We start from the raw sequence: 16,075 nt of genomic DNA on the forward strand, positions 1-16,075 counted from the left end.
AAATATACTATTTTATAATACTCATTCAAATAAAATTTCTGAAATATACACTATATTAAGTAACTATCCTTTAAATCATTTGTATTATATAATCAGTTTATTGTTATATTAGATATATTGTAAGTACAGACCAAGTTTAAAAATTTCAGATTTGAATTGTATTCTTTTTAATGTTCAGAGTTTCTGAATGATGAAGCCTAATTAGTTTAGGAAAGTGCTTATTTTAAAAAATTTATCCTACTTAATGCTGCAAGTGGCTTTTTAAAGTCTAAGCAAAATTTTATGATAAGCTTGTATCAAATCACTGATCAGAGTTTGTTGGAAACATTGAGGTTACATAGTATATCATATAAGTTTATAACAGTATTGTTTTATAACAATTTCAAGTTACTGGCACTCTTGAAATTATACATCAAATCAAAAATATTTGTAACTAATTTTTGAATACAAAAGACAAATTGTTTTAAAGAGCAAAATAGAACATATTTATTCTCTACTATTATAATTTTAATAAAAGCTAATGTATTATTAATCTGTTTCTGAAGATGTATATATGCTGATAAGTTTGTTTTAAGCAGGGCTGTGGAGTCGCATAAAAATTTACCGACTCTGACTCCGACTAGGGGCGGACTTGTTACTGAAAGAGACCTGGAAATTCTGATGTCATCACGTGACCTCAGAATAAAAGATTCAATAAATAGAGTTCTAATAAAGATAGAACGTAGAAACCTTTTATTTCAAAGCTAAAAGACTCCTCTAAGTAATGACACAATCAATATATAAATATGTATTCGATAATTTTTACTTTTCCGGCTGTTATATATAACAGAGGGAAAAAGTGTAGAGCTCAGTCGAAAAATGTCCCCTCCCAAATTTTTACATTTTTGGACTCAGGACACCTTGAAATTTCGAGATACGCAAAATATTCGAGGTTTGATTCTATATGTGTGGATGTTGGATTGTGTGGGGGGAATGATTTTGTTCACCCTGTTTGAAGACTAATAATTTCTGTGGTCAGAGTGGTCAGAATTGGAGTCAGACGGTTTAACACAGGAGTTAATTATTAAACGTCAAAGTGGTTGAACTAAATCATGACCTCATACACATTCTAACATCTTAGGTGAGAACATCTTAACGGGTTTTACTGTACTATTATAAAACAACAAAAAAGCTTACTTTGAGGGTAGAGACAAGTTTTATTTATTTATTTATTTTAAATTTTGAATGCTAATAACGTGTAAAATATTCATTAAGATATATGACACATGACTCCTTTTATGTCTTCACCCTGTCGACCTTTAATTAAGAACCAAAATTTAATAGTATTAATGCCCCTTTATATGCAAACTACAGTGCCACATTTCGTTTCTTAAACTTTACCCATTCTGAGATATTGTTTAATATCTCAGAACAGAAAATAAAGAAATTAAACAAATTACACGTCAACACACGTGCGCATGCTAATTTTTCCCCTTTTATTGACTTTTTTGGGGGTTCAGGAGGTTTCCAAACGTGTAGATATGTAAAAAAGACTTAGAGTGTCAAATTTGACACAATTCCAATACTTTTCTGTTTTATATACATATCAAGTTGGTAAGTAAAAAGGAGTCGAAGTTGGCGGATTTTTTGACAACTCTGACTCCGGCTAAAACACCAAAACTCCACGACTCCGACTCCACAGCCTTGGTTTTAAGTATTAAAGCATAGAAAGAACATCATAATATGACAATAGAAGAAAGTTATAAATAAAAAGACACATTATGAATCCAGCAAGTGTTTAATACTTTAAAAAAATGTTTTCCATTTAGAATTAATGAATCTTCCTTCATCACATCACTACATGGAAGTTATAATAGTAGTGAAAGTTCACAGAGAAAAATTGAAAAAATATTATTGTAAAAAACTTTTTTAACATAAATTCAGTTCATCATTACTAATAGCAGCTTATAATGATTACCACAATATTATAATGTACTGCTATTAGAAAAAGACTAAATTTTATAAATTATCCACTTATTAGATTCTCTAATATATAATACTAAAACTGAAGGAAGAATAATTTAACTTCATCAGAAATGTGTAGACATAATACTAATAGTAATAATATAAAACAGTATTCAGGAAACTTATAACAAATACTGATCAGGATTTTTGCTGATTTTTAGATTTTGCAATTACAAATGTGTTAATTTTAACTGTATTTTTAAACCACCTTTCACTATAATAATTAAATTTAAATTGTTAAACTCTCATGATATCCAATATTGTTAATTAATATTAATTCAAAATATTACATGTGAAGAAACAACAAATGAATATAAAACTTATTTCTTATTATTTTATCATAATTTTTATGCAGTTTTATAATAAGCACCCCTTAACAAATTCAGACATAACAAAAATATCACACTAACTTAATTTAGATATGATATATATATTTATTTACTTAAATCCAATTCATTATTATTCTGCTACGTAAATAAATGTTCTTACAGATATTGTCCATTCTAAAAACAATATCTGTATAGTCTATTATGAATCACTCATGTACAATCATAGAAGATATTTCATATATTTTCTTTAGAATAACATAATATTTCACATATCTATAATTAATGTAATTCTATGCTTCATATATCTTCTATGTATTATGAAAATATGCAGATGTGTAACATTATCTCTAAATTAATAAAATTCTTGCCAAAAAATAACCAGAAAAAATTGTGGTTTTCAATTTAAATTGTTTACTTTGATAAAATATTTGTTCTTTATTCTCGTGTGAAACCACCTATTTCTAATATCACTTTGTTTTATTTTCTATTTTATTCACATCTATAAACTATAATAAGGATGATATAACAGAGTTTTTGTACCTTCCAAAAATGACAAAAACTAAATATACTCATTCTATCTGTTTATGAAAAATTCAAAAATATCACATCGTGGGAGTGACTTATATAAGTAAATCAAGCATAATATTATAAAGTAACAAAGTATCACATTAATTAATTTATTTTATAATTTTTCTTTGAACATACAATAAACCAAAGCCAAATTTAACTTTATAGGCAAACAAGTATCTGAAAACCAGAATAGTTTTATGCAGATTTTGGCTTGAAGATAAGAGGTTAAACTATCATCTTAACCTAATATTAATAATTAGAAATTAATTTTGAGTTTAATTAAATCATTTTAGAAAATTCTGGAAAAAGATTGATCCAGAAAGGAACTCAAATCTGCAACTTCTACTTACTGAGATTTTGATGTGAAGTTTTGTAAAAATTAAAAAATATAACATGAATTTGATGTACTGTATTAATGTAAAATTTAATAACAATGTTGAAATGTTTCTATTTATATGCATGTGTGTTTATATATGCATACACAATATGCACACATATGATGAATCATCAACCATTGTCAATCTGTTGCTGGATGAAGGTCTCTTCTAATCTTTTCCATAAAATAAAAGCACCAACTATTAACTACCACAAATAAATTTTAATTATTTGTTAACTTTAACTGGATTACAGATGATAGTTTGTGCTTTTATTGTAATATCATCTAGTTTTTCAGTATCTTTTAATCTTTTCCATTCTTCCCTATCCAATGTTTATTGTTTTTATATATATGTTACTGTGAATGACCGATATCTGGCAAATGTCAACATTCACACAGTCGTTTCATGTATGTACGAAATATTTGCTAAATATCATCATTTCTCACTTACACTGGCAAATGTCGACATTCAGCATGCACTGATGGTGAATGTTGAATAAAAATATTTTTATTACGTTAAGACAAAAATGTAACATTTTAATATGTCAAAATAGGAGAAAGCTTAAGTAACAGCACATGTAAAAAAAACTGTTGAACCTAAAATGAACAGTACATGCTAAATCATTGAAGAAAATAATACAATAATAAACTTACACATAAATTATGTGATTGATGTTGTACAATCATATTTATTGCAATAACTTAAACTGTTATGGCACTTTGAGTCCATTGCTTTTACAACTGCATTTATTCGTGGAACACTTCTTTTTGCAATGACAGCGTGTACTGTATAGCCTTACCCTCCACTTTTCGAATTAGCTGTAACTGCTTCTCTCAGCGATATTTCTTGAGAAGAAATCTCATCTATGAAAAGTAACTTTTCTTTACAAATTACAAACTGATTACGTTATTACGTGATTACGAACTGATCTGTTAATGATGTCTTTTATTCGGATATTGCCGACGCCTTACTGACGACCCCTCTCATCCTCCGTTACTCGACCTGACTAACTGATCCCCACCTCACGAGATCAAAAGAATAAAAACACCATTTAGTGACAAAGTGGGCGATTTCCACCAAACCGTTGCCGGGAAAAAAGGTTACGACCTTGTCTTACCTCTGACTACCCACAAAGGATTTGGCGACAGACTCTCTGTCGCCTCTCTGTCGACATCGGCTTTTCGGGTGTCGTTTCGACCTCCACCAAAGCTTATCTGTACTTGTCGACAATATATAAATCTACTTCCACTGGGTCAAGGGCCACTCAGACACTAACGGAAATGATCGGGCTGATGACCTGGCCAAAAAAGCCGCTAACATTACTTCAAAAATCCACTATCAGGCCCTACCACTCACAGCTGTTCTCAGCTCTCTCCGTTCCATTATAATTAACAAATGGCAAAATGAGTGGGACAACAGCACCACGGGTCGCTACACGTACGCCTTCATCCCCAACATCAACCAAAGGCTGAACAATCACGTCTTCCATACCAACCACGGCCTGACCCAGATGCTCACAGCACATGGAAACTTCAGGGCATACCTCAACAGGTTCCACAACAAGGGTAACGCCAAATGCAACTGCGGGATTCCAGAAGACGAAGACCCATTCCACATCATTTTCACTTGTCCGAACTACAACTCTCAGAGGAGACCACTCCGCAATGAAGCAGACTCTGAAGGACTTCTTTGGCCATGCCAACTGAAAGACCTTGTTAACAACAACAAACTCTTCGAAGCCTTCAAGACCTTCGTTTCTAAAACCAAATTAAGCATCTACTCCAACGTGGCAAGTAACACAAATTAACGGACCTTTTTCGGCCTACCAAGGCCGGTCTTCCTCACTCTACTCTAATTTCCTCCAGGTAACCCCATACTGTACTATATACCCCCACCCGCCAATACAAACGGGTGACTGTTGTACTCTCATATTTTGTCGGACGAAATTGTAAAGCGCGAACCTCCTACTGCATGTAACCTTATATTTTTGTAATTTTGTATTATTGTATTATTGTTCGCTTAAAAAAACAAACCGAAGAAAGCGCTCACGCGACCCTCTCCTCTTTTCCTAACTTTTCCCCATCCTCACCCCTACTTCCTCCTCTCCCTCTCACCTCTACTCTTCACCAAGGCAATACCTTTTGGTACGCTTTACTATTCAATCACTGTATCACTGTACTTGTCGACACCACCAGCGATTGTTCGAATGTATAATAATATAACCAAAATTCGGTCTTTCACCGACGTATTTTGTATGTGTCGACATTCACCGGAGAATATCGACATTCTCTAATTTCGGTCTTTCACAGTAACATATACATATAATTTAGAATGGCATTATAAAAATGAATTAATTACTTAATTTGAGAACATTTGGTTAACAAATTTTTATGTATTATCTAATTACTTAGTCAATAGTATATCATCAGATAGCAATTTATTAATTTATATGCAATCATCAATACTTCCAGATATTTGTAAATATTTATCTTATATTATTAAACTAAGCAACTGAACAAAGTTTATAATTGTTTCACAAAAACTACCTGTTGCTGCAACTGTTTGATTTGTAGATACTCCCCGTTTCAGCAAAATTTGAACAATCATATCATGTCCTTGTAATACAGCTGCCATCAGAGATGTCAATTCACATTCAGAGATATGATCCTCTGAAATCTGTGTATCAACAATAGCTCCCATCTCTAATAGCAGCAGTACAGTTGAAAGATGTCCATTCCATGCTGCAATGACTATAGGTTTCAACCCTAAAAAAATTCATATGATAAATTTTAAAACACTTACAAAATAATAATAAATTATTATTTCATACCAAATCAAAATTTTAGTTAGTTAAATTTATTTGACAAGAAATGAAATAGATATTAAATATAAATATAAACTTTTTAAATACAAATTTTTAAATACTCCATATCTAATTAACAATAAAATAGGTATATTTATAGTTTTAGTTAAAGTTTTACGGATAAATTAATCAATATACACCCAAAGCTGTTTTTACATAGTATATACATTCCTGAAAAATCTGTCCCTATGAGCAAATGGAAGATTAATTACAGACTTTAAGAACCAGTAAGAATAGTATAACAAACTAATTAATGTAATAAGATGTGTTTAAACAAAATATTCCAATTTTAGAAAAATTGCCACTTAAAACTGGTTAAATTAGAATTAAAAACACTAAATCTATATACCAGCAAATTTTTATAATAAGTACAAACGTTTTTGCTCATGATGAACCATTTATTTCAGCATTTGGTGATTAGTTTGCCTGATGATGCCTGTTCAACATGGGTGAAAACGATTGCACTTGTTATAAAAATTTGCTGGTTTATAGGTTTAGTGCTTTTAATTCCAATTTTAGTCAATAAATCAGAATAGGGACAACTATAACTTACTTATTTATAAATAACTAGCTTGTTACTCCTGGCATTGCTTGGGTTTATAAGAGGAAAATACCCAAATTATTAGATAAGGAAATCCTAATACTTATATAGTTTTTACAATATAAGACTTTCAACTTGATGCATGTGAGTGCTACGTACTACTTGTTGCAGTAATGATATAGCACATCTATTTTATACTATATTATTGTCAAAGTAATCAATTGATATATCTGTTTTTTTTTTTAATTATATCTTTTTATGTATGAATTATATTTAGTTTCTTATTTTTAAAAAATTTTTGCAACAGATGGCACTCTCTGTAAAACAGCAAGTGCAATTTAGGCAGAAATTAATTGATATATATAGAAATTAAATCAACATTTTGGAGTGGTATGTATATTATCTAAGTTAGATGTATGTTAACATAACTGTCAAGTTTCAGAGCAATTAGCTGAACAACCTAGGAGTGCATAGCAAATAAACAAACATCCTCATTTATATATACATAGATATATAGCAGGGGTGGCCAAGCTCCTTGATAGTCCGAGCCATTTTTCAAAATTTGAAATTTTTCACGAGCCGCAATTAATGGTATGCAAAAAAGTCCAGATTACAAAATATATCCGTAGCAAGAGTGATACAAATTGTTTCCTCCAGAGCACAATGTCAACTGTCCATTGCAATGACAGTTTACAAATTTAAAATCGGTCTGCAGTCGGTCGATAACAGACAATTACGCCACTGTTTATGTTCGTTCGCGCAGTTTTCGATGAGTCATATCATTCTTAACTTGGACGGAAATGAAATTTGTTACAACGTTGCACTTAGTCTTTCATATTTGTTGTTAGTAATTTAAAAGACATTTTGAAACACATACAGACGATAATAATTTTTAAAAATATAACATCACAAAAATGAAAAGGGAACTCGGGTACAGTACATTTATCGAGAGCCACAAATAATCCTTCGAAGAGCTGCATGTGGCTCGCAAGCCGCAGGTTGGCCACCCCTGATATATAGTAATAAATATTTAATACAGCATAATAATTTAGATATAACCACACTGGTCACTCACAGTGTCAACTGAGAACAACATTAGTATCTATGGCCATCCATGGCTCCCAGTCAGCTATCACTTAACCTCAGCATGACATGTATATATATACATACATAAATATTCAATCCATCAACCCCAATTTTTTAATTAAAACCAAATAATCAGCTAGATTATTGGACTATATTAAAGCTAATTTTAATAATTAAATATAAAGTAATTTTACTAGAAGTAGACAGTTAATATACAGGTATACCTTGAGTTACGTCTAGGGATTGCAGTTGCTGGATTCCTCATCCAGCAATCCAGCTGGATCCAGCGCATTCTTCGACCTGCTGGATCCAGCATCAGGTGCTGGATCCAGCGCTGCAAATCCGCAAATACAGTACTCAATTAATTTTCTAAATAATGGCGCAAAAGTCTACGTTATCGGTGTTGCCGCGTTTCTACATGTGCTATCGCTCGGCGGCGAGGGCGACGTTGCCATTCAGTGTGTCACATGCTACACCCCCTCTCTACACTGCACTGCCTGCCTTTTCACCTCTGCTGATCTAATTGCCAGTTGACTTTCCACTCTCGCTAAAGTGTCTTCGCGCTAAATAAAATAAGTAACTCCTCTCCTAGTCCTGGTGCATAATTCTAATTTACGGTCGGTTGTGACGTCAATGAATCACGTGACAGAACGATCTCAGTTTATTAATTAAGCCTATGGAGAGCTGCAGCCTCGCGCCTTGTCCACGAAACCTAACCTATAAACTGGCCGTAAAAGCTCTCTGTAGAAGAGAGTCGAGTTTGATACCTGCTGACATGACCTTGAAATTTATCTTACACAAACTAAAAATCCAGGATACAATCTTGAGTGCTGACCTTTCCGAGGCACCCCGCAAAAGAATCAGAGAACGGCGTCTTATCGAGGTCACAGGGATGCTGATTTACATACAGAACCCCAAGAAGTATAACCAAAAAGTTAGAAAGCCCGATTATTCTTTCACAATACCGAAAAAAATGTAATGCGCCAGGAGATGAAAAATATGCTGAATCGAGTAAATACATATGTAGTGGAATCAGCAGAAATGGCTGAGGATACTACGGAAACAGAAAACGATGATCCAGATAACCCGCATTCATTTGCTGAATTTCACATTGGAACAAGAATCGGAGATCCAACTAAAGCGTGAGAAAGAAAACTTCATGAAACGAAAAGAAACTAGTACTGAGAAGGATTATGATAAGTTATTATAAAAGGAAATGGCTGTTTATGAACGTGAGGGGGTCAAAGGTAAAAACTTATCTTTGATTTATGATTATTTGATGACCCTGAAACCAACTAGCATAGAGGCAGAAAGAGCCTTCTCCGCAGCGGGATATATATGCAGTTCATTAAGAAGTAGGTTGGGAGACAACACCATCAATACCATTTGTTTCTTGAGATCCTACTTTTAGAAAAGTCAAAAAAATAACAGAAGTGATTGATTTAATTTTATTTAATCCTTTAAAATACTTTATTCAAGACAAGACTAATATTTTATAACTTCTACTCTAATTCTATTAAGTAAGAGTTTTTAACTTTTATTCTATAAGTGGTTAGTGGGCTAGGCTAGGCAATTTTATTGTTAAAATTAGTGAGAAACTGAGACTACCTAGTTAGTTAAATAGTTAATTAAATTAATGAGTATCAGTATCTTAGATATATGATGATATGAATGTATATGATTCATGATTGTGATAATAATAACTAACTACTAGACTACTACTAATTACTTACTCACTACTTTACTAACACTAATAATTAAATTACTTATAAATAACTACAGACTGATATGTAGAGCCTATATAAGAAAACTGGTAAGACTGATAGCCACTTAGCCACTGATTATTCGTCCTTACATTATTATAATATAATATATTAATACAAATTAATTGGTAGAATTACCTCTGCTATTATTTAACTTAAAGATTACATTATAATTATAATCTAACCAAACATTTAAAGTTAATTATCTCTATCTCAAGTGTTAAACCGAACCAAAGTTAAGTTTACTACCTAAATGTGTAAGAAGCTTTACTGATTTACTGTATAGTGACCAGTCTAAATAATAAAAGTTTCTTAAGTATTTAAAAAAATGTTTTATTTCTTTAAAAAACCCATAAATTACTGGATAGATAGATAGATAACACTTTATTGCACCAAAAATACATCTGCGCTAGATCCGTGCTGGATCCAGCTGGAATGATGTTGATCCAGCAAAAATCCAGCTGGATTGAAAACACTGCTGGATTGCAATCCCTAGTTATGTCATTCTCGGTTATACGTCGTTTGTCAAAAAAATATATGGAAAAATAAAAATCAAGTTTAAGTCATTTTATTCGACTTTATGTCTGTCTGCCACAAATATTGAAATTGTAATATCACTAGAAAAGTGTTAAAAGAACATAAAATCATATTAAAATACATACATTTATGGTAAATATTAATATAATCATCATAAATCGTAGAGAATGAAATATGAAAACATCTGTAACTCTGTGTTGTCATCTTATTTAGTGATTTTTAAGAGCTCAATATTGGCATTTTCCATGATAGTTCCAATATCTACTGTTTGGTGTCATTGTCAGCGAAACTCAATATTAATAAATTTAACATAAATTAGTTTATTTTTTACTATCGCAAAATAATTTTAATAACTGTATTTGTTATTTAACCTTACAAAATCATCTTATTTTATAATGTCTCATAGCAAACCATATTCACAAATAAAGAGTCCGTGATTGCCAAATTGTAAACATGTATACAGTAGAGCATCGATTATCCGACTCAATTGGGGACTCAGGTTGGTCGGATAACCAAAAAGAAGGGAAAAGATACATTATTAGTAGAGTATATTAGGATATTAGTATATCCCATGTAATTAGTTTATTAGTATATCGTTATTAAACAACTTCACATTGAATTTTCATTGATGTTTAGCCTAACAAATTTTTTTTTAAAATAATAATCGCCGCTATTGTATCGTTAAAAATTATTTTTAAATTGTTTTATTGCTCACGAACCAAACAACCACTCATAATTAGAAAATTAAGTCTCGTTTAAATACTGCCCTCCCTTCAATGGTCGAACCATTGATGCCAGCTAAAACACGCAAAAATTTAACAAAAATAATATTAAAATAGCCAAGACATAGCCAAATATTGTAATGCCACATCACTAGCGGACATTTGAAATTTGCCGACTAGAACGGTCGGTTAACCGATGTGACGGTTAATCGGGGATCAGATAATCGATGCTCTACTGTATTTACAAGTACGTACATAACGGTACATGTATTTGTAAATTTAGATTACTTTGTTTTTAGAAGTGATGTAATGCAAACACTTCAAGTGCTCTTTAAACTTGTATGATAATTTTAAGGTGTATTGATGAGAAACAATTGTTGGTGTTTAGATGTATTGGTAGCCCACACACAAATTTTATTTTTAAGAGTAAGTATATAGAAATATTTTGTAATGTATGTGATGTCATGTACTGATTATTATAGCTTTTTATTGTTTTTTGGAAAATTAGCACTGAGGAAAGGTTGGATGTATGTACCAACCTGAAATGCATATGTCATTTTTTAAAGAATAAAAGTGAGTTCCTAACTACAAGTTTTGCTGTGAGTCCGTCTACCAGAAATTTTTGGATTACAGAGACGAATTATATACATATATACATATACATATACATTAGATTACTTTTTTTTTCTGTACTATATTAAAAACTAAAAGTTATTTGTTTGTTAAGCTTAAAATAGATTCTTATTAACCATATATTATTAAAGATGCATTTATAAATAAAATACAGAACTGGGAATGGTTATTTGTGGTTTAGCCTAGTGACAAGTACAGTCGACCCCCCTATAATTACGGTCCCTATAATTACGATTCCTATAAAACTACGAAAAAATTGTGACTGGTATCCGTAAAAAACAGTAAAAATTCCCTATAATTACCTCAAACGTCATCGGGCAGCCGAACTACTTTCCCACCGTCTGTAGCGCCAACTACGGAGAGATTTCTATCGTCTGGACAGTATTTTATATAAATTATATATAAATTAGGTACTGTACATATAATTATATATTAATTATATATTAATTAGGTACTGTATATATAATTATATATTAACTTATTGTAACTTTATTATAATTAAATATATAATTTCCGCCGTCTAGCGTGGCGCCACGCTACGGAGATTTTTACGCTAACTATCGTCTGTCAGTATGTAAATTAGGTACCGTAAGTCTAATACAGTACTGTAATTTTATACATTTCTTGTGAAAGAAACATTTCTTATTCAACGGCGATTAAAATTATTTATATTAATGATGTCTCCGAAGTTCAACGAAGTTTTCGCAGAAAAATAAGTTGTTAGAAATCGGCCGCTCTTTGCTGAGCTGTTCCGCGACGAAAACAATGTTGAGCAATGGCAATGTCGAATGGTGACACTCGGTAAGTAATCCTACAATTTTTTGTTTATAGCGTAGTTTATACGGATTATTTCCAAAAAATATATACGTATTTTGGAAATGTTGAGTCGGATTAGTCTAGAATCGATTAATTTTATGGAAGAAAATCTTTCAAACAGCCGTAGTTCGTAAACTTGATACGTGTCGAGTTGTGATTGGAAGGATTCGTAAGAAATCGGATTCCTAAAGAATGGAACGTATCTCTATCTTATAGGGGGGTCGACTGTAAATTCGGAGACAAGTAAATTCGACTTATGTCATTTTTCGACTTAAGTCGCCTCTCTTGGAACGAATTACTGATGTAAGGTGAGATATACCTGTAAATTTATATTTGCACAAATTTTATTTTAATTTTATTTTTTATTCAACTTTTTCAATTAAACACCAAAATACTTTAGCATTTAATGTCAAATGACATTAAAAAAATATTCTGTATTAAAAGTAATTAGAAATATGGCAATCATACAAACAAACTTCAAAGTTTGACTGTTTCTTATTGCTTCAATCATGGGAAAAAGTCAACATGAAAGACTGATTATTGCTATAAGATTCAAATAATTTGTAAAAAAGCCAAATTTTTAAATTTACTTGAGCGTGTGTAGCAGCCTTAAATGCAAGTTCCGAAAAAAAAAAAAAAAGCAATTTTCTAAAAAAAGAAGTATAAATATTTTTTCTTATAATTATAATCAAATGGAAATTGAAAAAAAATAAATTTATTGAAATGTATTAGATAAAAGAAATGATGTAAAAACAGAATTGTTATTGTGGCCATGTAATCACCAATTTTATTCGCAACAATATACAGGAAGCCATATACACCATCATGTAAAGGTTAATCATATAGAGGAGCATGTGCGAGTATGTCTGCTCATCATAAGGAGAGTAGCCAAGAAAAAGAATGATGGTGGATGGCCTGTACGTATTTTATAACCGTATGCCAGAACCACCTGGATCTCTAGATGCAGCACTAAGGCTATAATTATTTATGTCACCACAGTTATAATTATTTTTCCAGACTATGTTAAATCAAAAATGTGTAAAAAAAAAAACCCATGTAAAAATAGAAATGGGTTTATTATTTATCAATTGTGAATATAAAAACATATTTTAAAGCAATATTACATTACAATATGTATATTTGAAATATCAATAAGCTGAACCAAAATTTAAATAGATGTGCAGGATGTAACAAAATTCTGTGCCTGTAAATTAGGGATAAATTTTAGTGTCAAAAAAAACTTTAAAATCCTGTATATATGTTTTTGAGATTTGGCATATCAAAAAAAGGTAGTTTTCAAATTCCCTGCCAAAGTACTAACACTAGAGTTGTTAAATTAACGTGTTTTCCAACATCTGTCAACAGACTGAAGTAAATAAATGATGCCCAATTAGATCCTGCTGTAATAATGTAAACAAAACCTTTTTAATCCACTTTAAGATTCTGCAATATCTGTCTACATTATGGTTAAAAAATAAATAAAAAACAAAAAATTTGGAAGAAAGTTTTTTGATGTAAATTAAATTTGAATAGCATTTTGTTATTTTACAAAATTAAGCAGAATAATTTACAAGAACTGTTTAAAATCTTCTCTGTGGATGTGAATGAACAATTGCACATGGAGAACCAGCAACTTGCACACACCAGCTAACATGTATTCAAAAACAATTTTTAATGTTTAAAATAAAAAAAATTCAGATTGTACATGTTGGTAACACAGAAGTAAAAAACAAACAACAGTATCCTTTTGATGAAAGATTTAAAATTGATTTCCTGTACGATTTTTTGGCAGACCAGATCAAAATGAAGTGTAATTTGAAAAATGTTTATAAAGGATTTCAAGATTATTTTTGACACTAAACTCCATTCCTAAAATACTAGAATGGAGTTTTGTTATATCCTGTATACAGGCATATTTCTTGCAAAAAAAAAAAAAAAATCTGAAGGGCTACAGAGTTTTATTGATGATATAAGTTTTTTATTTGTCAACAGAATTGTGTATCTATCTCTTAATTAATTTTGAATCAAAATATTTCAAACAATACAGATTTCATCAAATGAGAAATATTCTATCATTATAATAAAATAATTTTTTAAAATGTTTTCTGTATACCCAATTCAAGTTGTTTTCTTGGAATGAAAACTTTTTAAAATTCTTGAGTATTTTTAAACTGTATGTATCATCAGGAATCAGATTATTATTAACTGGCATCATCTCTTAATATTTATTTCGCCTGTAGACTTCTGATAACAATTGCACAAATTTCAAAGTATTTATGTCCTATAAAAGTTTTTGCTTCAAGAAAAGCAGTTTTAAGATTTTTAACTATTCACTTATTAGAATGATGTTTATTATTTATTGACTTATTAAAACTGCCACAAATATCAAATCTTATTAAATATGACTATATTAAACAACTGATTGTTTATTTTCTAAACTAACAAATGACTATTATATTATTATACAGTATACTCTTGCTAATCTGATCTTACAATCTTACATTAATCCAAACAAATTTAGTTTGGCTTTTTATATACTATTCATATAAAGTTAATGATATACATTATACTCATACAGTTTTGAATTACATTATATTTACAATAGAGCGTTGTTTATCCGAAACGTCAGTTATCCGAAAGAATTCCAGTTGGCAAATTTAAATTTTTGCTAGTGCTGTGGCGCTGCAATCTTTGGCTATGTCTTGGGCTACTCAAATATTTTACGTTTTTGATACTAAATTAACTTCTGAAGTATAAATTTTTATTGTTTTTATATTTTTCAATGTATTTATTTTGTTTGTACAAAATAAAGAAATAATTTTTAACGATACAATAGCTACGATTATTATTTTAAAAAGTTTACATTAGGCTTAACATCAACAAAAATTCAACACAAAGAGACACGCAATGGAGGAAAATTTCAGGATGGGATAGGTTAATGTATATTTTCGTACATAATCGGTTATCTGAAAAATAAGTTATCCGAACAACCCCCGTCCCCAATTGATTCGGATAAACGACGCTCTACTGTAATTATAACAAATTAATGCAAAATATACAGCACAGTGAAGCCCTGTACAATGTGGTGGATATGTTCTGTGTTATGAGAAATTGTGTTCAGACATGCATTATCAGACAATATTACGCAAGTTTAAAACTATGTGTAGAAGTCGAAGAAGAAAACATTCCTCTGGATGACAAATTTCAAATTTCGTGTGAGTACCAGTTGCAATTTTTTTTGTCATGTTATATGAATTTGTGTTATATAAAAGCATGTTATATGGGAGTTCACTTACTATGTAATAAATAGAACAATGAAAGTTTCTTTAAAAAATTCATATTAAATTTGTTACTTTTTATCAAATGTTTAGTTTTTAATGAAACACTATATAACAACAAAGAAAGCCATTCCTAGTAGTCCTAACACTGAAATTCTGTGTTAATAAGCAAAAATGAAAATAAATTCTGATACAGAAATATTTAACTTAGTTTTAGTTTCATTATTTGATTTTTTTTTTAAATGATGGATTTATTAAATTAATATATACAGTCGACCCCCCTATATGATCATAGATATGTTCCTTTCTTTAGGAATCCGATTTCTTACGAGTCCTTCCAATCACAGCCCAACACGTGTCAAGTTTGCTGACTACGGCTGATTGAAAGGTTTTCTTCCATAAAATTAATTGATTCTAGACTAATCCGACTCAACATTTCCAAAATACGTATATATTTTTTGGAAATAATCCGTATAAACTACGCTATAAACAAAAAATTGTAGGATTACTTACCGAGTGTGCACCATTCGACATCGCCATTGCTCAAGCTTGTTTT

At 30.6% G+C, this 16,075-nt stretch overlaps 1 protein-coding gene across 3 annotated transcripts in view; it reads right to left on the reverse strand.

Annotated features, from left to right (window-relative positions):
• The window catches only part of LOC111635763 (ankyrin repeat and SAM domain-containing protein 6-like), a 57,296-nt gene that overhangs the window by 28,044 nt on the left and 13,177 nt on the right, over positions 1–16,075 (reverse strand). For all 3 annotated transcript variants that reach the window (XM_023380829.1, XM_023380827.1, XM_023380828.1), the window contains exon 4: positions 5,827–6,045. In XM_023380829.1, the coding sequence (XP_023236597.1) occupies positions 5,827–6,045 (219 nt within the window). The remainder of the gene's footprint in view (positions 1–5,826; positions 6,046–16,075) is intronic.

The sequence above is a fragment of the Centruroides sculpturatus genome, unplaced genomic scaffold (genome assembly GCF_000671375.1).
Source record: "Centruroides sculpturatus isolate CEXI.00-Female unplaced genomic scaffold, Cexi_2.0 scaffold935, whole genome shotgun sequence".
Lineage (NCBI taxonomy): Eukaryota > Metazoa > Arthropoda > Arachnida > Scorpiones > Buthidae > Centruroides > Centruroides sculpturatus.